Genomic DNA, 22,510 nt, shown 5'->3' with positions numbered 1-22,510 from the left:
ACATAAAACGAAACATGCACATAATATTTAACGGATAGCAGGATAAGTGTTTCGGCCCCATGCATAATCGTTTCGTTCCTAGCTACTTAAGAATTTAAAGTCTTATTACAAACCCTCGCTGGGGCCAAAATGATGCATTGTTTTTCCCGCAGGAATAAAAGTTTTCACTCCCCCTTAGCCGGAGAAGTCTTGCCCTCTGGATCCTGTTCCTTGGCGCCTTCGGCCGGAGAAGACACGTCTTCTTCACTTTCTTTCTCTTCAGAAGCAGCGGTGCTGGTCTTGGGTTCCTCTTGGGGAGCATCCTTGGAGCTGGTCCAGGTAAACTGGGTTCCGGATTCCGCAGGTCGCGCCTTGGCCTCGAGTTCCTCTTGAAGTTCCGCTTCTAAGGGCTCGTCCGCAGGGAGGACGACCTTGTCGTAGAATTCCTCGTGCCGGATCCTGCACGCGATACGGGTGTCGTAGCCGCTCACTGCATCAAGCAGCGCGCCGACATCCGCATCCGGAGGAACGCCCGTGGTCACTTCATCAAGTTCAAGACCCGGAGTATGTGCTAGGCACATGGTCAAGGCCATTGCAGCTGCGCCTCGGGCTGAAGATGCTTGCAGATCTGTCACCAGCTCCGGCAGAACATCCATCTTACCAATAAGCTTGCGCACGTCGCAAGTGCGGCTCCTCTTGACGTTCAAGTTATAGCATATCTTGCGGGAGGCGGAGATGAGATCTTTGCAGTCATCGCCCGCGAGTTGCAGAAGGTCGTCCCGCGGGAACAAATTCCGGCGCTGTTCCGGGTACCCAAGTGGCTCTGCATAAAAGATAATCAGGATATAAGCACGCAATTTGAGCGCAAAGTAAAAAAAATCGGAGCAAATATCTTGACAAGGTTCCGATATCATACCCAAGATGTTCTCATTGAGCAAGTCCCAGTGCTGCTCCGCCGTCTCCATATATTTCCGGAGTCCATTGAGCTCTTTTTGCTGCCTCCTGATGGTCTCGCTATCAGCATTCTTTTTCAGCTCCAGCTCGCCCTTTTCCCTGATATGCTCGGAGTTTCTCTCCGCCAGCTGCTTTTCGGCCTGCTCCCTTTTAAGTTCCGCCTCCTTTAGTTTCGTCTCCAGCTCTTGGTACGAGGAGCGCAGGTTCTCAAGTTCAGACGAAGCTGTTGCAAGGGAGGAGGATGCGCCTATAATAACATAAGTTAACAGCAAATCTAAAGTCGGAATTTGGTTAATGACGAAGAAGGCGGAAACCAACCTTGGGCGTCCGCCAGTTGTTTAGCCAGTTCTGCATTTTCATCCTTCAGGGTCCGGATATTTTCCGCCTGACTCAGAGTAACGCGGCGCTGCAGGGCAATGTTCTTGTGCAGCTCGTAGTGCAGCACCTGCTGTTCCTGTAAAATTTAAACAGTGCAGGAGTAAAAATTCCGCCTGTAGCAGTGGTTTCTTTTAAAGCATCATTGCCGGAACTTTTCCGCCATAATGCTTGGGGGCTACTGGTCCATTCTAAAAAACTTTCCCGGAAGTAATCTTTCTCTAAGCATCTAAGCGCTAACTACTTTTTGAGTTTCCGCCTACATGCTTGGGGGCTACTGGGGAGTACCTTTTGCTTGCAGATAAGTTGATCGCAGAACTGGCCAACGTTTTTCTTGAAGTCCTGGATTTCCGATGTCCTGGAATCAGGCTTCCCCCAGGCGTTGTTCAGCATGGCGTTGAGCAGGTCTTGTTCAAGCTCCCACTTCTCCGCTTCAGTCAGCTTGTTGAAAAACTTAGTGGCATACGCCTTGGGGGTGGAAGTGGTGTCAGCCGGATCTCCAAAGTTCTTCGGAAAAACGACCATGTCGCCAGCGCCCTCTCCAGCTTTCTCGGAAGAAGTTACTTCAACCTCTCCTTGGCCTTGTTTTTCCGCCTCTTCTTGGGCAGGGCCTTTGGCCTTAGGATCTTCTTCGCCCGCATGCCCGCTGCTAACCGGAATTATTTCCGGTGGAGTGTTTGCGGCAGGTGGGGGAGATGGATCAGCCTGAGGGGGCGACGGTTGGGGAGTTGGGTGGGAGACGCTTGGTGGAACTGGAGTAGAGGGACCAACAGCCGGAGATTTCTTCATGTATTTTGTGATGGGCTCCTGGCTGGTGGTCCGCGTGGCAGCGGTTTTCGGATTCCTGCAAACAAGTGAAAGGGTTTAGACAAGAGATAATTTCGCTAAGTTAAAATTGCATCATGCTCGGAAACTTACGGGGCGCCGGGGATGATGGGGCGTGTGCCCTGGCCAGCTGTCGAGAGCATTCTTAGACGCGCACGCTCCGCTTTCCTTGAGTCTAGCGGAGGTGGTTTTGTCGTCTTCGGCTTCTTGGCGGAGGCCTCGCCGCTAGCTCCGGCTTCAGAGCCGGAAGCTTTGGCGCGGGGACGCTTTGTAGGTCGAGGGGCCGCCTTGCGGGGTGCCTGGTCCTCTTCCTCCTCGTCGTCTTCCGGAGCCTCCTCCGCCGTGTCGCCGGTGACGGGGACGCGAATGATGGTGCGGAAGTTTTCCTCCGCCAAAGTGTTGAGCTGGAAGGAAAATGAACAAGAGTTAGAGTTAAACATCAAAAAACTTGGGAAGTTTGAAGCAACGGAAAGAACAAAGCTTACCGGAGGACACTGATCGTTCGTGTAAATATCCTTGAACAGTTCCGGGACCTGTTGGCCCCTCGGAATCTTCACCAGCGTCTTGAACCTTCTCTTCAGAGAGTCGGCCGGAAGATCGTGGCGGGTAACCCGGAGAAGATCATCCGCCCCAGTATAAGCGCACATCAGGCGCGCGTTGTAGCGTAGAGGCTGGATTCTCCGGGAAAACCAGCTAAGTGTGAGCTGGGCTCCGGTCAGTCCGTCGTGGACTAGCCAGGAGATTCTCCGCGCGGCCTTCTCCAAGATCGGAGTCAGGGCGAGTGAAGGGACGAAGCTCCAGCTTGCAAGTTCTTCCGGAGGTTCGTTGACAAACTGGGGCAGGCCTTCGTGGACTTCCGGGACTGAAGCATTCTTCTCATAGAACCATCCGGCATTCCAGTACCGGACGGATTCATGCGAGTCGTGGGGAGGATACATGCGGTTAGGGCGGAGCATAAATGTCATGCTTCCGCAGTTCACCATTGCTTTGTCCTTGGTTTCTTTCTTCACCCGGAAAAAGAATTGCCACAACTTGACATCTGGCCGGATCCCAAGATGTCCTTCACAGAGAGTCACGAAGTTGGACAAGAGAAGGTATGAATTTGGGCAAATGTTGTGGGGCTGGAGCCCGTAGGTGTTGAGGATGGAGAGAAAAAATTCCGAACAAGGGAGTGAAAGTCCGCGTTCCACCCAAGCCTTGGTCAAGACAATTTCTCCGGCTTCTGGCTTGGGGACGTCGGAGTCACGAGTGAAACTCCAGTGTGTGGAGATCATGCCCTCGTTCTGGAGCTCTCTAAGCTCCACGTCGGTGGTCGCGCAAGGCCACCATTGACCCCGTTCTCCTTCGCGGATCCGGGCCTTGGACGCCCTCTTGTTTTCCGCTTCCTGCACCTTTGCTGCCATCCGAGCTTGTCCCTCGAGTTCTTCTTGGAGCTCTTGGAGGGTAGGGATCCGGCCTGGAGCGGTGCTGGAAGATGCGGAAAAAGGTTGAGCTAGTCTGATGTCGGAAACATACGGTGGCAGGAATGATATGGGATCCGGGCATATGTGTTCTATTTGGTTGGGATCCGGGCTACTCGAAGAGCTACCAGTACAAAGTGACAATTTGAGTGGCATGCTTCCGGCTGCACCCATACAAAGTGTTTGAGTACCCGGATCACTAAGTCTATCTTCTACACTAGGTTGTCTTCTACAAAGCCGGCGTACTTACCGCTAATGGCGCGGTGGCTCGACGGAACTCCGGCGAAGATGAGGTCGCCGAACTTGAAGGAAATCGTCCCGCGTGACCACGAATCGGCGGCGGAGCGAATTTCTCATTCAAACGTGGGAATCTTGGCGCGAGGGGAACCTTGGTTCGGCGGCGCGCGAAGTTCACCGTGGCGAAGCTCGCCGGAATCGAGATCTGGCGGGCGGAGCGGCGCGAGGAGGAAGACGATGTGGTGAGAGGGGGTGAAAAGAATGGATTTTTACCGGGCCGCGGAGTATTTATAGGCCGCGCTCGGAGATTCGGGATCCGGATCCAATGGTGGAAACTGAACGGTCACGCCGTTGGATGGATGACACGTGTTTAGGTCAACTGCGGTAAAACGACGTGGAGGTAACTTAACCCTGCGCTCCCGAAAATTCCGGCTGAAGATTTGCATCTGCGAAAATTTAGCGCGGGAAATGAGGAAGTTGTGTGCGGGAAATGTGGAACTTCCGTTGTTAAGTATGATCTGAAGATGAAGGATTTCCGGAACCGTTTGAGTCTTTTAAGATTCCGGGTAATTCCGTAAAGATAAGTTGTCTCTCATTCGAGCAGGGAGTAACCCGGAAATGTTCTTTGGAACGTCGATGGATGAAGTCTCGCGGGATGGGAGCATTTTCCGGCTATAAGTTGGAAAAAGAAGAAAATGCAAAGTTGGAGCTCTTCAAGTTTCTCCGCGTTACCAACGTTTGCCGAAGATCATGATGGACCAGCAAGGCGGAAACTGCAGGCGAAACTCGGAGAACTCTGGGGGCTACTGTTGTGGGTATACTTCATGGGTGTACCATCGACAGTGCCTAGATCCGGCAAGCCCGGGTGGCCCACAGACGGTGATGAGGCATGTGGCCCATCGGGCGGCCCAGTTGCTGTTGATCATGAAGGAAGAAGTCCAGCCCAGGATCAGCAGGCCGGATCCGTACCGACCTTAGGAGTAACCCGGATCCATGGAGGCCCATGAGGAACCCGGATCCAGTACGACGTGTATGGAAGGCGGATCCGTGACGTGCACGGCAAGATATTGTACCGTAGCTAGGCTATCTGTAATCCGGCTAGGACTCTCCATGTAAACCCTAGATCCGTGCGCCTTTATAAGCCGGATCCCGGGACCCCTAGAGGGACAATCACAACTCATTGTAACAACGCGAAAGCGCCCAGATAATTCCAGACAAGCAGCAGTAGGCCCTGTCATCGTGCAGGTGTTCCGAAGCTGGGTAACTCGCGTACCACCGTCCCGAGTGCACTCCGCCCTATGGCCCCTACTTCTTCTCCCCCTCGTGAGGATCCCTCCTCCGAGGTACCGTCGATTAGGCAATGACACTGACGGTGTGACTGGGGATCCTGAGTTGATCCCGTTTTCTTCGCTGTGCTCCAGGTCTAAGAGAAAAAAGAAAATGCAGGTGGATATTGGGCCAAGAACTAATCTCAGAGACACTCGAGCTCACCAAGCACGGTCTTCTACCAGTGTGCAACAATGAAGGCTGTCAGCTGGAATATCTGAGGCTTCGGCAGGAGAGGCCGTCGCACTCAGTTGAAGGACTACATCAAAAAAGAAGCAATTGATATCATCTTTCTCTAGGAAACAATGCGCCAAGATTTTACAGATCAAGAGCTGAGAGATTTGGTTAGTGGGGAGCTCTTCCAATGGCATTGGATGCTGGCTAATGGCTGCTCTGATGGCATGCTGTTGGGATTCCGTGAGAGTCTGTTAGAAGTGGGTTCCATTGACAAGGGTGAGTTCTTCATCAGCGCCTCCCTTTTTCACCGTCCAACAGAATTCAAGTGGGAATTCATCGGCGTGTACGTCCCAGCTGATCATGGGCGATCAGCAGCCTTCCTCTCAGAGCTAGAGGCTAAATTCATCTCGTGCCGCTACCCTGTGTTGGTAGGGGAGATTTTAATTTGATCCGAGGCGACTGACATGGGTACACCTAATTGGGCCCATGGCATTGATACCCCTGGTGCATATTAGGGAGAAGCCTAGGAAGTGTTAAGGCCTGGAAGCATCCGAAGCCCAGGAACTAGATGAATCGAATAAGGAAAGGCCCATCTAAGGAGCCGACATAGTCATAGTTATTGTAAACCGACCCCAATTGGACTCTAAGACCTAGCCTCCAATATAAAGACTAAGAGGAGCCAGCGGGAGAGGACATCAAATCATTGTTGTAACCCTAACTTTTGTTCATAATCAATACAATCATCGGACCACCTTGTTTGTCTGGTAGCCGACGAGATCATCCAGCGCACCTCTCTTCCCCGAAACCCTAAGTCCATATCCATGGGCATTGTCGAGGTTAACCCTCATCAATTGGCGTCGTCTGTGGGAAGCTTGGGTGCTAGAGTCATGATTTCGGCGGTTTTTTCTTCTTCACCAAGCGACGACTCGACGATCTTCGGAGGCCAGATCCGCTTCAGCTCCATCGATCTTCACCCGCAACCACCCACCCCTCTCGCGTCCATCGATAACCTTGACCGGGAGACCGATCTGACGATCGGAAGCATCAACTTCCGTGTCGGGTCACAAGGCACGACTCATCTCTCAGATCCGATCTATTTGGGTCCGTCGACAGAAAATCCCGCATCAGCGGCAGCGTCGACATCCTATGTCGGCTCGTCAGGCGAGGAAAGCGGAGGAGATCTAGCCGATCTCTTCGACGGGATCTCCTACAATTTCGAAGGCGAAGACTCATCAGATCTACTACTTCAAGACGGCGGTGCCATGGACGTCATCGACTTCAACTTCACCGGCAACATCGACTCCGCTGCAAGCGAAGAGGATCTCGCCGATCTTTGCGATGGCGTCTTCTATGACTCCGAGGGCGAGTGGTCATCGGGTCTACAGCTGCACGACGAGGATCCGACGATCATCGACTTCGAGCTCGACAACAACACCAACCCCGGTACCAGGAAAGTTCACCCATACCCTGATGTTTGCACTAACAACGTTCGTTTCACACGTCATCAGATATGTGTGGTCATAGAGAACACATCGGGAGTAGAATCGGAGGATTTCGACTCCACCAGCAATCCGTTCGTCAATCTTGCAGATCTCACCAGAGGAACCAGGCGCCAGACAGCACCCAAAGCTGGCGGTAACACTAATGGGGCCAAGGGTCCGCGTGCTGATCGAGTCCAAGTTTGGATCCCGGTGGCACCCTAGGACAAGGCGAGGAAAGCCATGAGTGGCGAAGCTCCCATGGCAGAAGATGCAACCCGGCAAGAACTCATGGCATACCAGTACCTGCTCCATCGCCAGAAGCTTGAGCTCATAAAAATCCAACAAAGCCTCAACGAAAGAAGGGCAATAGCCGACGAGTCGAGTCGATGTCGGGCAAAGCTAAGTTCTACAGGAGGCACCCACGGAGGAGGACACCCGAGGAGATCTGCCTCTCGATTAAGTCACATCCTCGCAAATGAAAGAGATCATCTGGTGCGGGATCTAGATCTTTCCTTCATGTCAGTGGATGCATAGGGAAACATAGTACCCCAAATGTCGCAAGCAGCACTCGTAGCTGCGCAAACCTACCTGGTCGCCACCCAACCAGCGGCCAACGACCAGAGGGCGGCCATCCACCCTCGTAGGCCTCGGCATGACCGGAGCTTCACTAGCCGATAAAGAGGTCGCCCCACGACCCGAAAGATCTCCACGTCGTCGCGATAGCCCTCGACGTGAAGTAGCAACTCAAAGGTCCAGGTCACCATGTCAGGTACAGATCAATGCACGCGAAGGATATGCCAGGAATAACATTACTCAGCAAAGAGTCAACAAATCTCGGCAAGAATGCGATGAGCGTGATTGTGACGATGATGATGCCGAGATGTGCGGTGCAAGCTGCTTTACTTGTCGGGTTCGCAGAACGCCTGTACCCAAAGACTTCAAGTTACCTCATGATCGACAGAAGTTTGACGGTCTCCAGGAACCCGAGTCCTGGCTCAGTGATTATCAGCAAACTGTCAAGATACTAGGGGGCACGAAAGCCACCGCGATGCAAAGTTTACAATTGCACCTGAGTGGAGCCGCAAGATCATGGTTAAGGAAACTACCCAATGAATCCATCAGCAGCTGGGATGATTTTGCAGATCAATTCATCCAAAACTTCAGATCTACGTACAAGCGACCCGCGTCCATTGAGGAAGTGAGGGCGTGCGTGCAAAAATCTGGGGAGCCGATGCAGGCATACATCTAGCGTTGGAACATCATAAAAAACTCAGCCAAAAATGTTTCTGACGAGAGGGCAATCGATGCTTTCAGTAACGGACTGCCGAACCTCTTTGAAGCTGTAGGGAGCTTTTGATGAAAAGCAGAAAGAGGCGACAAATCTCGGGTTCGCGGGAGCTCCCGGAACTCTAGCACTCAATGCACCACCACCTCCTCCGCTGCCAGCACATGGAGCCGCACCAACCAGCAACAACCCGCAGCCAATAGGAACCCGAATGAAGGGTACCAGCCATCCAGGGGAGCGATCAACATGATCCAGAAGGGAAGATTGTCCAATAGGATTCAAAAGTTGATCACCCGACAAGTGAGCATTGCAACCAAATCACCCCCACCAACAACAGAATATCTCAACTGGTCCGATCACAAGATAGAATTCAGCAGAGATGACCATCCTCCTCGAGTACCTCGGCCAGGACATGCGCCCTTGGTTCTTCAAGCTCAGATTGGAGGATTCGACGTGGGTAGAGTTTTCATGGACGCTGGAAGCGGCATCAACCTCATCTATGCTAGCATGCTGAGATCAATGAACATATCGCTAACAAACCTCGCAGCTTCGGATACTTGTTTCCATGGCATAGCTCCTAGGAAACCTAACGTCCCATTGGGTAAGATCACACTCGACGTATTTTTCAGTTCACAGGAAAACTTCAGACGGGAGAAGATAGAGTTCGAGGTCATGGACTGACCATCGCAATACCATGCAATTCTCGGACGACCCGCATATGCATGGTTCATGGCAGTTCCTCACTACACATACCTCCTGCTAAAGATACCAGGACCCAACGGAATCATCACGGTCAAAGGAAGCTTCACTCTTTCAGACAACTGTGATAGGGAATTCAACAAAATCTCCGAGTCCTTTGGGATAGCGGCCGAATATGCAGAACTCAAGAGCGCCACCAACTACAACGTGCTGCTAGAGGCAGGTCGATCCTTGCCAGATCAAGCTTTCAACTCCACCAAGGACACACAGGAAGTTCAGGTCCATCGAATGACCCGAAGAAAACAACATTCATCGCATCCAACCTCGATGCCGCATAGGAAAGCGCGCTCGTCGAGTTCCTCCGTGAGCGCTGGGAAATCTTCGCTTGGTGCCAGGTGTTCCCAGAGAACTCGCCGAGCACGCACGTAATCTAGATCCCAACGCTAGACCAGTTAGATAACCTCTCCGTCGCTTCGCAGAGCCAAAGCGCAAAGCCATAGCCTCAGAACTTCATCGGCTTGAAGAAGCCAAATTTATCAGAGAAATCAAGCAAGCAACATGGGTGGCCAATCCAGTACTGGTGCCAAAGAAAAATACAGATGTCCTTCGCGTATGCGTCGACTTCACTGCACTCAATAAGCATTGTCCAAAGGATCACTTCCCACTCCCACGAATCTATCAAATCATCGACTCGACTGCAGGCTACGAGCGTCTTTCCTTTTTGAATGCCTATTCGGGTTACAATCAGATCAGGTTGAAAGTCGAAGACCAAGACAAAACATCCTTCATCACACCATATGGCGTCTACTGCTACCAGATAATGCCCTTCGGGTTAAAAAAACGCGGGTGCCACATATCAGCGTATGATGCAACAGTGCCTCGGAGGGGAAATCGGCAAGAACGTCCAAGTGTACATTGATGATGTAGTAATTACAACGAGGCGAGAAGCAACACTCATTGATGACTTACGTGAAACCTTCGACAACCTTGACAGGTATCGCCTCAAACTAAACCCGACAAAGTGTTCCTTTGGTGTCCCTGCAGGGCAACTCCTCGGATTCTTAGTATCGGCTCAAGGGATTGAGGGAAACCCCGAGAAAATTCAAGCAATCATGATGATGAAGAAGCCTACAAAGTTAAGGGAAATCCAGCAGCTAGCTGGTCGCGTGGCAGCACTGAGTCAATTCATTGCTCGGCTATGAGAGAGGGCACTACCGTTCTACACGCTGATGAGAAAGACAGATAAATTCGAGTGGAACGAAGAAGCCGACAGGGCCTTTGAAGATCTCAAGCAAGTGTTATCAACACCACCCGTGTTGGTAGCACCCAAAGAAAAGGAGCCGCTGCTACTATACATCGCCGCAACCCACTAGGTAGTAAGCACCGTCCTTGTCGTCGAACGAAGCGAGGAAGAAAAAACCCATGGGGTCCAACGACCAGTATACTACCTCAGTGAGGTACTCTCACCGTCCAATCAGCGTTACCTGCACTACCAGAAGCTAGCATATGGTGTCCTCATGACAGCGTGAAAGTTACGCCACTATTTTTCGGAGCATCCGATCATAGTGGTCAATGAAGCTCCTCTGTCGAATATATTGAATAACCCTGAAGCAACAGGACATGTCTCCCTCCGGGGAATTGAACTTTCCCCTCGGGACATCACTTATGAAAAGTGAAAAGCTATAAAATCGCAAGTGCTGCCAGATTTCACAGCAGAGTTGCTGGAACTCCAGAACGCGGGTCCTCCGGATTTATCAAGTGCTTGGACCATGTATTTTGATGGATCCAAAAGACTTGAAGGAGCAGGAGCAGGAGTAGTACTTGTGTCACCACAGGGAGACAAAATGCGATATGTGCTACGGATGAGTTTCCCCAACGCATCCAACAACGAAGCTGAGTATGAGGCCATGTTGCACGGCATGCGGATGGCAAAAGCTTGTGGCGCAACTCGCCTCAAAATCTTCGAAGATTCGAATCTTGTCACTCAACAGGTGATGAATCAATGCAAGCTAGCCGGCGGCCATGAAGATCCTCTCTTCTGGTGACAATGGATGTGCTTCTCCTTTGGGACTTCTCCCCTGGAAGGGCATTGGCTACTCAGGTGCGTCGACGCTTCAAATCATCTGTTCACTTCTCCCCTTCCCCTCATGCCAAGGAGTTCTTTCTGGTGGTCTCGTTTCTGGAAGCCTCCTTTCCTCTTTCCGAAGAAGCAGTGGTGGCTGCTTTGGAATGTTGTTTGGGTGGATCCGCTGCTGGTTTTCGTGTGGTACGTCTGGCTGATAAAAAATTCAGATTCTCAGTGGCTTCCAACAAGGTTGGACATTTTATTTACTTCTTAAGAGAAAGAGTGTGGCCAGATTTCCACTGCATTTTTTCTCTCTTTCGGGGCGATGGCTTTGCACCTTGTTTTTTCCTCCAAGGACAGGATCTGATAAGAATGTGGAATCTGCTTGGTCTTCTAAGCCTAGTGCATCTCAGATTTGCATGAAATGGGTTCCACGTACATCTTCCCTGGCTGTGAAAACTACTATGGATGTTCTTAGTGTTAATGCCTTTGATGGTTCCTCCTCGGCTGAACTTGCAAAATTTGGTTTTAAGGTGCCATCTTCTTCTCCATCACCGATTTTGTCTTCACAGTAGCTTGATGAACCATCACCTTCTGCCTCAAAAGTTGATCCAAAAATTCTTGAGCATCATTTCGTGGTGGGAAGCTTGAACTGCTCATTATGGGATAGATCCTTGGATCAAGGGCACATTAATTCGGGATTAATTTCCAGGACTTTTATTGGACACAATTTTAGGAAACCAAATTACTGGCAGGACCGTTTCAGGTCAGATCCGAAATTTTCTCCTCTAAATCTTAATTGTATCTTGGACCAGAGACAGGCGGGATACTCGGATTTTGAAATTGAGAGGGCGATGGGTATCTGGGGCCTGCCTTCCTCGGATATCATTCACGAGCTGCTTAATGGGCCAAAGCCCAATTGCCCGGATATTCTATGTCTACGGTGTCTGTGTTGGGGTCACTTAAAAAAAGATTGCAGTTCAGAGATAAGATGCCGTTGCTGCTACAGTCTGGGCCATATGGGCCGTTATTGCTCTAGTCGGTGCAGACAATGTGCTAGGCCTGATCACGTTATGGAGCAATGCCCAAAGAGGAAAATCTGGAGAATTAAAAAGCATTCCTTGCAGGTGGATTCTCTGGTTAATGCAGACGCTTCACCTCCTTCGGAGAAATATTCTTTACCCCTTGTTGACCAGGAGCAGACGATTAATGAGTCTATTAAGGAAGTGGATCAGGGGATTAACGATTTTAACGGAACTGCCGTTCCCCCTTCCAATTCTGTCTGTCTGCAGGATACTTATATCTGCGAGGGGAGCGCTTTTCTCCCTTTTTCCTCCTGGAGTGCTCCGCCACCTCCGCCTACCTCTCCACCACCGCCCCCCCCCCCCCCCCGTTACCCACCTCACCACCACCGCTAGTTGCGCCGCCGCCTTCACTGGCGGAAGGCGGGATGGCAAACTTCCCTGTGATGCCGTTCCGCTTCCTCCCCGGTCCCGTCACCATCGAGCCAAGCCCAGAGGATCGGCTGCAGAGGAGCCCGTTGATCGTTGGCGATCCGCCGCTTCAGCACGAGGAGTACGCAATCATCGCGGTCATCCCAGAGCTGGAGGACATCGACAAGGAAGAAGCTTTGGCAGAGGTTTGTACCATTCTGAATCGGGATCATAATGCCCCAGTTACTGGCAGAGTTTACAGCATTGGGGTGGGCTTGGTTAGAATCTGCTGATATTAGGGATCATTTGATTGAGACTGGGCCGCATGTTATGGATAGAGATGAGATTCACATGTTTTCTGTTGTTCGCCATGACGAGGGTCTGAATATGCGTTTGCCTGTGTTTGAGAGAGAAGCTTGGGTACTCATGTTGAATTTTCCTTTGGATTATCAAACCAACTACTATGTCAACAAAGTTGTTTCCCTATTTGGCAAGTTAGAGCTGTGGCACAACCCCCGCTTGGACATGACTAGAGTGCTAGTCAAAGTGTTAATCAAATCTGTGCGCTTAGTTCCTTTTAGTTTGGTGGTTACCCGTGCTGCAAACCTGTTTGGTGTGTTAGGCAGATCATGGTATGTTCCTGTCTATGTTCTGCATGGCAGATCGGTGAACCCTCAGTTGGTTGGAAATGAAGACCTGGTGCCACCCATGAATGCATCACCTCACCCTTACTCTCTGCCCTATCTGAATTTAGCACAGCAGCATGCACATGATATGCAGGTTTGGCAGCAACAGAATGCTGATGCGGCTTGGGAAGCGCCGCAAGGTTTGCAGGCAGACAATGGGGAGTGGGGTGATTGGCCGTATGAGGGCGAGAACTGGCGTGCCATCACTGGGTATGCTAGCAGCTCTATGATGGATGGAGTAATTCCTGAAGGCAATATCTCGGATGATCCAGACACATGGTCTCCTTCACTATCTGATATGGAGGACGCTGCTGATGATGTAGTCCATGGCAGACAAAGTGGGGAGGTACGTTTCCTTAGAGCTGGGGGAGATAATTTGCTGCTGCAGGTGGAGGCTCTGCCAGGAGCTCAGAACTCCTCCTTTGAAGTAGGAGAAAGTTCTTCCAGGCTTAACTCCATGATTGTGATTCCATCTCCTGATACTGCTGCTGCTGATCCCTTCTCGGTTCTGCACACTGATGCTCTGGGGTCTTTTGGAGTTGTGCAATTTAAGTTGCTGTTTGCTTTCCTCAGTAACAACATTTACAGTATAGTGCAGTTTCTCTTGGATGGTGAAGCAGAACCTGTTTTGCCCCTGGTGTGCATGGAGGAACACTCCTTGGAGAATCTGTCAAATTTCAGTACTGAATTCAGAGACAACATCTTTGGTGCTTCTGTGCTCAGGCTGGTGTTTGGTTCCTCTTGCTTGGATAAAGTTTCTGCCATTGCTGTATCCAACCTGCTTCACCCTACCACTGGAACTGGGTCGTGTGCTTTTCGGTATCTGTTTCTAGGTGAGGATGGAGAGCTGTGCTGGGTGCCAATTGAGCTGGAGCCAATGGATTCAAACGCTAGCTGGGCTGATGGACATTCTTCGGTCAGCAATGCTGGGCTGGATGCTGGGCCTGTTGCTGGGCCGAGACGTCCAGGAAGGCCACGCAAGTCCCAGGAGGCGCCTAAGGTGAAGTCTCTCGTCAGATACTGCACTCGCAACAACAATGAAGGCTACTGTCATCAGGTGTTGGCTGATACGCGTCGTCCTCGCAAGACAGAAAAGGCAGTTGCCCCAGCCGTCCTACAGATTGAAGAAATGCAACGCATTGGAGTTGAAGAATGCCAGATTGATCCTTCTGAGCTTACTGCTGAGCGCCTCATGCAGGAGAAGAAGAAGTCGAGCTGATGGCCTTCTTCACGTTTATCTTCTGCATTCCATTTCCCTTTATGTTTATGAACTATGGTGTGGTTATTTTCCTGGTGTGTGGTTGCTTTTGTGAGTGTTACTCAGTATGAATCGTGGAACTCTTAATTTTAATCGTTTGTGGTATGTGTTAAGCTGGAATATTAGGGGAATTAATGATCCTGCTAAATGGCCTTTGGTTCGTAACAAACTGGAGGAAAGTAATGCTGCTATTGTTTGTTTACAGGAAACTAAAAAGAGCTCTTTTGACTCCAGCTTTATTAGAAATTTTGCTCCCAAATGTTTTGATCAGTTTGCTTTCATACCATCTAAGGGAGCATCTGGGGGTCTGTTAATTTTATGGGTTGGAAACCTTTTTTCTGGCAATGTGTTGATGGAAGAGAGCTTTGGACTTGTGGTGAATTTTACTTCACATCTATCTGCTGAAGTGTTTAATGTTGTTAATGTATATGGTCCATGTGAGGGAGTGGCTAGAGAAAATTTTGTTGCCTGGCTTTTCTCCCTGGAAATAGCTGATGATTCTCTTTGGCTTGTTCTCGGAGATTTCAACTTCTATTGCTTTGTGGAGAATCGTAATCGTTCTGGTGCAAACATGACAGATATTGCTACTTTTAATGAGATTATAAGTTATTTGGGGCTCATTGAACTGCCCATCAAAGGAAGATCCTTCACTTGGAGTAACATGCAAACTGACCCTCTCATGGTGCAATTGGATTGGTTTTTTACCTCCAACTCTTGGACTCTTAAATATCCTAACACTATGGTCAAGCCTCTCTCTAGGCCCACTTCTGATCAAACACCATGTGTAGTTTCAATTGGCTCTTGTATCCCCAAAGCAAAGGTCTTTCGTTTTGAAACTTTTTGGTCTAGGCTGCTTGGTTTTATGGATGTGGTAAGACACATTTGGGATATTAACTGTCCAGGGGATGGAGCAAAGTGTTTATCAGCCAAACTGAAATTATTAAGAAAAGGCCTGAAAAAATGGAGCTCTAGTTTTCAGGTACTAGATTCCTTGATCAAAAATTGCAACTCTGTAATTTTCCAATTGGACTCTTTTGAGGAGCAGAGACCATTGCATATTTCTGAATGGAATTTCCGCAACATTGTTAAGCAGAGACTGCAGCATCTTCTCACTTCTAAGCAGGAATATTGGAAAAAAAGGTGCACAGCTCGTTGGGTTCGTTTGGGGGATGAAAATACCTCTTTCTTTCATTCTATGGCAACTATTCGGTTCAGAAAAAACACAATTGCAACCCTTGCTCGACCTGATGGTTCTCTGGCAGTTGATCACCAAGAGAAGGCAGGGCTTCTTTGGCATGTGTACAAGGAGAGGCTTGGAGTTTCTTTACCTATTATGGAGAATTTTGATTTCTCTCAATTCTTTTCGCCTTTGGCAGGATTGCAAGAGCTCTCTAAACCTTTTTGCACGGATGAGATTGACCTAGTAGTGTCACATATGCCCTCTGACAAGTCGCCGGGACCTAATGGGTTTTCTGGACATTTCCTTAAGGTTTGTTGGCCAATTGTGAAATATGATTTCTATAGGCTTTGTGAGGAATTTTGGGTGGGCACTGTTAATCTACAGAGTATAAATGATTCCTTCATCACATTGATTCCCAAAATTCTTTCACCTGAGGGTCCAAACGACTTTAGACCAATTTCTTTACTCAATATCTGTCTCAAACTGATCACTAAAATTTTGGCAAATAGACTACAAGAGAAGATTCTACATTTGGTCCATGTTAATCAGTATGGTTTTCTGCAGTCAAGAAATATTCAGGACTGTGTTGGATGGGCCTATGAGTATATTCATCAGTGTAAGCAGGGGGAAATGGAGACAGTAATCTTAAAACTGGATTTTGCGAAAGCTTTTGATACAGTCGAGCATGAAGCTATCCTCAAAATCTTCTCGGCCTTTGGGTGCGACCAGCGTTGGATTTCATGGTTAAAAATGATCATGTCAAGTGGAACCTCAGAGATTTTGCTCAATGGGGTACCAGGCAAGAAGTTTCATTGTCGTAGAGGTGTTCGCCAGGGTGGCCCTCTTTCCCCTTTATTATTTGTGGGAGTTTCAGAACTACTCCAGGCAATGGTGAATGGTCTATTTCACTCAGGGGTTTTGATAGCCCCTCTGAACATTCCCAACACTGATTTCCCAATTGTCCAATACGCCGATGACACTTTGCTAATTCTCCAAGCTTGCCCAACCCAACTTACTGCCTTGAAAGAAATATTGGAGAATTTTGCACAAGCTACTGGTTTGAGAGTTAATTACACCAAATCCTGCCTGGTTCCTATCAATGTTGCACAAGATAAGCTACAGAGCCTTGCAAATACATTTGGATGTTCAGTGGGTCAGCTGCCTTTTACTTATTTGGGGTTACCTCTGGGGGTTACTAAACCAACCATCCAGGATCTCTCTCCATTGGTTGGACTAGTGGAAAGAAGGCTTAATGCAGGTGCACGCTTTCTGGGATATGGCGGGAGATTGGAATTTGTAAGATCAGTCCTCTCCACCTTGCCAACTTTTTACGTGTGCTCCCTTAAAATTCAGAAAATTGTTATTAATCTATGTAACAGAGCACAACGCCATTGCTTGTGGGCAAAGGAAGAAGATTCCTCTTCGATGAATGCACTTGCGGCTTGGAGCAAGGTATGTAGGCCAAGACAGCATGGTGGCTTGGGAGTAAAAAACCTTGAAAATCAAAATAAGGAACTTCTGATGAAACAACTGCATAAATTTTATACTCGAGCTGACACGCCATGGGTTAAACTTGTCTGGTCCCTTTATGGGGATAGTGCTCCTCATACTAAATCTGGCAAAGGCTCGTTCTGGTGGAGAGACATCTTCAGTCTGGTGGGAGATTATCGCAGCATCTCGAGAGCCAAAATTGGGAATGGCACTTTGGTTCTCTTTTGGAAAGACTTTTGGCAAGATGGGACACTTCTGTGTGACAATTTCCCACGCTTATTCTCCTTTGCTTTGGATGAAGATATCTCGGTGGCATCTTTGTTATCTGCGGAAGACATTACTTCCAAGTTTTTCCTCCCTCTCTCTATAGAGGCATTCCAGGAGCTGCAGGTGGTACAGCAAATTGCTCATGACAATCCTCTTTCGCTTGAAGCCCATGACCAAAGAAGATTTGTTTGGGGGGATAAATATACTTCAGCTAGGTATTACCGATTCTTGTTTGAAATAGTGCCTAAGAATGAGAAAATGATTGCTATCTGGTCCTCAAAAACTCTACCCAAAATCAAGGTTTTTCTATGGCTGCTCATGCTTGATAGATTAAATACAAGGGATATTATGAATCGTAAGAATTGGATAATAGATTTGGGACAGATTGCTCTCTATGTCCTACGGCCAGCCGGGAGACAAGTTCTCATTTATTCTTTGAGTGTGAATTTGCTCGAGGTTGCTGGAATGAAATCAATTTGCAATGGCCGAGCAACAGATCTTTGGCAGAAGGGTTTTGGGAAGCAAAGAGAAATTTTCAAGGACCATGTTTTGTGGAGGTTTTTGCATGTGCTGCATGGAACATTTGGAAATCTCGCAATGACTTTATCTTTCAGGACATCCCCTTCTCCCTAGACAGATGGAAAGTAGGGTTTAAGAGTGATCTTTGGTTACACCACTATAGAGTTAAACATACGCTAGTTCAACCTCTCCTTGACTGGCTCCTAGATTTCTCTTTTTAATCTTTCTCTCATGTTCTTTTTAGTAGCCTTTCATCCACCTTGATGTAATCTTTTTCTTGTTGGGGGCTTCTTTACCCCTTTGTACAGTTTTTTCTCTTTTGTTCATATATATATATAATAAAATGAATCAATGCAACGCCATTAGCAACAACATGACTGCATATCGGGACATGTATAATAACTTGGAGGGAACTTTTGATGGCTACGAAGTCTCCCACATCAGTCGAGCAAGCAATGACGAAGCCGATAGTCTCGCCAACATCGGATCCCAATGTTTGCCCATACCATCTGGAGTTTTTTGGGAAGAGATCAGCGAGCATTCAATCACAATCAAAAAACCAGCTGATACCATCAAGCTGAAAGATCATAAGGGGATAAGGTGCAACCAGACTCGGGGGCTGCGCCAGCTTCAGAGCCATCATCAGAAGCACCCAACCATGATGAAGAACCCAAAAAAGTCATGATGATCGAGATCCTATGGATGCAACCATATTTAGCATACTTGGTAAACAAGGAGCTCCCAGAAAATCTAGTCGAAGCTCGATGAATCACTCGACAGTCAAAAGCATTTGCAGTAGTAAAAGGTGAGCTTTACAAGCGAAGTATATCGGGTGTCCTCCAGCGACGCGTCACACCCGACGAAGGCAAGAACATACTCAGAGACATACATGAAGGCATATGTGGGCATCACGCGAGCAGCCGCGCAATTGCGGCTAAAGCTTTTAGAGCGGGTTTCTACTGGCTCACAGCCGTCCAGGACGCGAAGGACATTGTGCGTACTTGTGAAGAGTGCCAGCGGTTCGCGTCAAAACCCCACGCTCCCGCAGCAGGACTGAATCCAATACCTTTGGCTTGGCCCTTCACCCAATGGGGACTCAATATGGTGTGGAAACTACACAAGTCATGGCCAGGAGGACACGTCTTTCTGCTAGTCCCACTCGACAAGTTCACCAAGTGGGTCGAAGCAATGCCCATCACCAGTCAAGTGCTATATCGGCAGTCAATTTCATCAAGTCCATCGTTTTTCGTTTCGGAGTACCCAATAGCATCATCACCGACAATGCTTCTAACTTCACATCCAGAGAATTTGGAGAGTACTGCGAAGAGTTGGGGATACAACTAAATTTTGCGTCGGTTGCTCACCCACAAACCAATGGTCAGGTGGAAAAATCCAATGGGCTCATCTGCAATGGCCTCAAGAAAAGGCTACTAGCGCCACTCGAAAGAGCAAAGCACGCTTGGGTAGATGAACTGCCCTCCGTCCTATGGAGTCTGCGCACAACTCCAAATGCTACAACTCAAGAAACACATTTCTTCCTGGTCCATGGCGTCGAGGCCGAGCTTCCAGTCGAGATAATCCATGAGGCCCCTCGAGTCTCTGAGTATGAAGAATTTTCTTCCACGAAAGCACTCGAAGATGATGTCGACACACTCAACGAAGCAAGAGATGTCACACTCGCCAGGTCCGCGGCGTACCAGCAGAATCTGCGCAACTACCATGGTCGTCGAATCCAGCCCAGGTCCTTCGAAATAGGAGACCTAGTCATTCGACTTAAGCAAGAAAGCCACAGCAAGCTGGAGTCCCCATGGGAAGGACCATATATTGTCACTGGGGTGATTCCTGGAGGAGCTTACCGCCTCAAGGACAAGAAGTCTGGGAAAGACCAAGGCAACCCATGGAACATCGCGCAGCTGCGGCGGTTCTACGCTTAGCATTTAGTATTAAGTTTTTACTCTCAATAAGGCCTACGGCCAGGCTATTCAGCCAAAACTTCGTGTTCGTCATAAATAAAGGACTACGGCTAGGCTATTCAGCCAAAATATCGAGACTGTCATAAATATAGGCCATCAGCCAGGTTCTCCGAGCCAAAACATGTACCTCCATACTCGTCGTTTAATAAAGCTAAGTTCCCTATATTGAGTTCTTGTTTTTACTTATTCTTCATACTTTCACACCCGATACTCAGGGATATATCACCCGAATATTGTTAATGAGCCATCGGCTCCGAGCGGCAAACGCCTAAAACAATACGTTTTGACCCGAGTAGCTGATATAGCCACAAAAAGGCATCAGGCTAACGAAACAGGTCTCACGTAAAGCAAACATATATTCGAGTTCTCAACAAAGATCTTGCATTAAAAAAAATTATGATACAATATATCAAGTTTCATATACTTCACATTGGGTGCGTTATTTTACAGGGGATCAAATCAACAACTCATACAACAAAGTTAATAAAATAATCAGCATCCTCATCAAGCATACGACGGAATATCCTCATCGCCGGTGTACGAGATCGAAGCAGCGTAATGCGGAATCATATCAACAAATCCTCCGCCGGGAGGAAGAGGAAGGTCCCCAGAAATAGCTTCGAGATCAATCCCTGGATGCTGAATGCGAACGAAAGCAAGAGCAACCTTGGCACCAGCAACCAGTTGAAGCCTGATATACCGCCGAACTACCTCAACACCTTGGAATCTCTCCATTAACGCAACAAGTCCTTCGGGTTGAGGATCTCTGGGGAACATGGTGTTCCATACCATGGCCGTAAGCACGCGGATAGCTGACGTGGCCTACCTCACGTCTCACCTTGGCCCACACCAAACGCTATTATACGTGCACGCGGGAGACTCCAGTCCAAACGCTATTATACGTGCGCACGCGGAGGCTCCAGACTCCACGCGGGAGACTCCAGACTCCACAGCACGCGGGAGGCTCCGAGCGCCATGGCCACACAGCACGCGGCGGCGCCCGTCCTCGGCCTGCGGCGGCGCTCGTCTCCGGCTTGCGTCGGCGTTCGTCTCCGGCCTGCCTCGGCGCCCGTCCCCGGCCTGCGGCGGCGCCCGTCTTCGGCGTACGTCGGCGCCCGTCCCCGGCCTGCGGCGGCGCCCGTCCCCGGCCTGCGTCGGCGTTCGTCTCCGGCCTGCGTCGGCGCCCGTCCCCGGCCTGCGGCGGCGTCCGTCTCCGGCCTGCCTCGGCGTCCATCCCCGGTTCCCGCCGCGGCAAGGCGCTCAACTCCGGTTCCCGAGCTTCTCATCCCCGACTCCTCCCAGAGATGGTGTGGGAGCTGAGGACGACGTCGCCAGAGCTACGTGGCGGCCGCGGCCATCCTCGAGCGTCGCCGCTTCCTCCTTGTCTCGGCCACCCTCGAGTGTCGCCGCGGCGAGCGGGCGTGGGCAAGCATGCGGTGGCCAGCGGGCATGGGCGTCGCGCGGCGGCGGCGACCTGGCGTGGGCGAGCACGCGTGGCGCCATTTTTTTTTAATTTTGCTAAACCTCTTCGCCGTGCGTCCAGTTAACACGGCAAAGAACGTCCGGCGCACGGCAACGAAGTGCCTCACGGCAAAGTCGACGGGCGCACGGCAAAGAACGCCCGCACGGCAAGATTCTTTGCCATGCATACTTGCCAAAACGCACGGCAAAGATCATTTGCTGGGACAAACGTTGCCATCTAATCTTTGCCGTGCAAATTAGTCCTTTGCCGTGCAAAATGGCCGCACGGCAAAGCCAGCTTCTGCCGTAGTGTAGAGTATCTAGTCGTTGGCGGATGTCTGCTTCGTGGGTTGCCATCTTCGACTTCTCCTCTTCCCACCTTTTCTCCTCGGATGTGGCCTTGGTCCGGGCCTCTTCGAGTGCCTTTTCAGCGGCTTCGAGCTTCTTCTCAAGCTCATCGGCACGCTTGATGGTGTCCTCTCGGATAGCCTCAGAGTTCTCCAAGGTAACTGCAGCACCAAGGCAAGAAAATTGAAATTTCTACTCGAGTCACGAAAAAAATGAAGTACTTGAAAAAGTAAAAGTTTTTACTCTTGAGTTGAGCGGCCTCGTCTCGAAACCCGATAGTGCAGGAGGCCATGGCCAGCATCTCGAGAACACTTGGCTGAAAAAGACGAAGAGGATTACGGTCACCAAGAGATTCGAGTAGAAGGAAGAAAGCAACAAAATGCAGGAAAGTTCAGAAAAACTTACGTCGTCCCTAGCAGGAGAACGCGGGTTCTCAGCAATTTGGATGCCCTTGTTTTTTTTTTTTTTTTGCGAGGGAAAAGGAATTTTATTAACTTTGGGTAGAATTACAATCAATGTCTAAAGCACCAGCCACTTCCTGGGGGAAATGACGGAGCCACACACGAGTCCATCCATGAGTTCTACCTAAATTCGCTAACAGATGACTAACATAGTTACTAGTACGATCAACCTTAGCGACTTGAACTTCCCTTTCCCGAATCATCTCCCTAATTACTTGAATTCTTGAAGCATACTTCGTCAGGTTCGGAGTGCCTTCCTTGATCAGAGTAATTGCTTCCACGCAGTCTGACTCGATCATAAACCTGCCAGTGGTAACTGTCATGGCCTGGGCAATACCCAATTCCATTGCTGCTATCTCTGCCTCTGTAGAGTCTATGCAATGTTGAAGCTGCCAACAAGCAGTGAGGATCACAGTTCCATCGTGGTCTCTGATTACTATACCTGCTCCAGCCGAATCATTGGCATAGGAGCCATCAACATTGAGTTTCAGTACACCCCTCGCTGGAGGCATCCACTTCTGCTTATTCTTCTTTTCTCCTCTACACATGTGTTTGTTAGGCTGGAACCCT

General features: G+C 49.5%; 1 protein-coding gene and 1 long non-coding RNA gene across 3 annotated transcripts; both read right to left on the bottom strand.

Annotated features, from left to right (window-relative positions):
- Window positions 1-901: 901 nt before the first annotated feature.
- On the bottom strand, window positions 902-3,321 carry LOC139835959 (uncharacterized). 2 transcript variants are annotated; one of them, XM_071825873.1, is made up of 3 exons: window positions 2,619-3,321; window positions 2,227-2,537; window positions 902-2,152 (listed from the first exon to the last, which is right to left on the bottom strand). In XM_071825873.1, exons 1-3 carry the CDS (start codon window positions 3,114-3,116, stop codon window positions 1,549-1,551), a joined length of 1,413 nt encoding a protein of 470 aa, XP_071681974.1. In that variant the 5' UTR covers window positions 3,117-3,321; the 3' UTR covers window positions 902-1,548. The 2 variants fall into 2 exon arrangements, with proteins under 2 accessions (XP_071681974.1, XP_071681971.1); XM_071825870.1 differs by having other exon boundaries at window positions 2,227-3,321.
- An 18,037-nt stretch (window positions 3,322-21,358) lies between these two features.
- Window positions 21,359-21,935, bottom strand: LOC127348441 (uncharacterized). The gene is made up of 3 exons (XR_011751367.1): window positions 21,885-21,935; window positions 21,723-21,795; window positions 21,359-21,640 (listed from the first exon to the last, which is right to left on the bottom strand). It is a non-coding gene; the product is annotated as an uncharacterized lncRNA (long non-coding RNA).
- Between the last annotated feature and the right edge of the window lie 575 nt (window positions 21,936-22,510).

This window comes from Lolium perenne, chromosome 1 (assembly GCF_019359855.2).
Source record: "Lolium perenne isolate Kyuss_39 chromosome 1, Kyuss_2.0, whole genome shotgun sequence".
In the NCBI taxonomy this organism is placed as follows: domain Eukaryota; kingdom Viridiplantae; phylum Streptophyta; class Magnoliopsida; order Poales; family Poaceae; genus Lolium; species Lolium perenne.
Note: the sequence above shows the minus strand (reverse complement) of the source record. Positions and strands in the feature narration are given on the sequence as shown.

Excerpts from the sequence above, each read along its gene's own strand:
- LOC139835959 (XM_071825870.1), bottom strand. The coding sequence starts at position 3,116 with ATGGTGAACTGCGGAAGCATGACATTTATGCTCCGCCCTAACCGCATG. Across the intron at positions 2,153-2,226 it reads CCCATCATCCCCGGCGCCCC|GAATCCGAAAACCGCTGCCA; the intron begins GTAAGTTTCCGA and ends ACTTGTTTGCAG.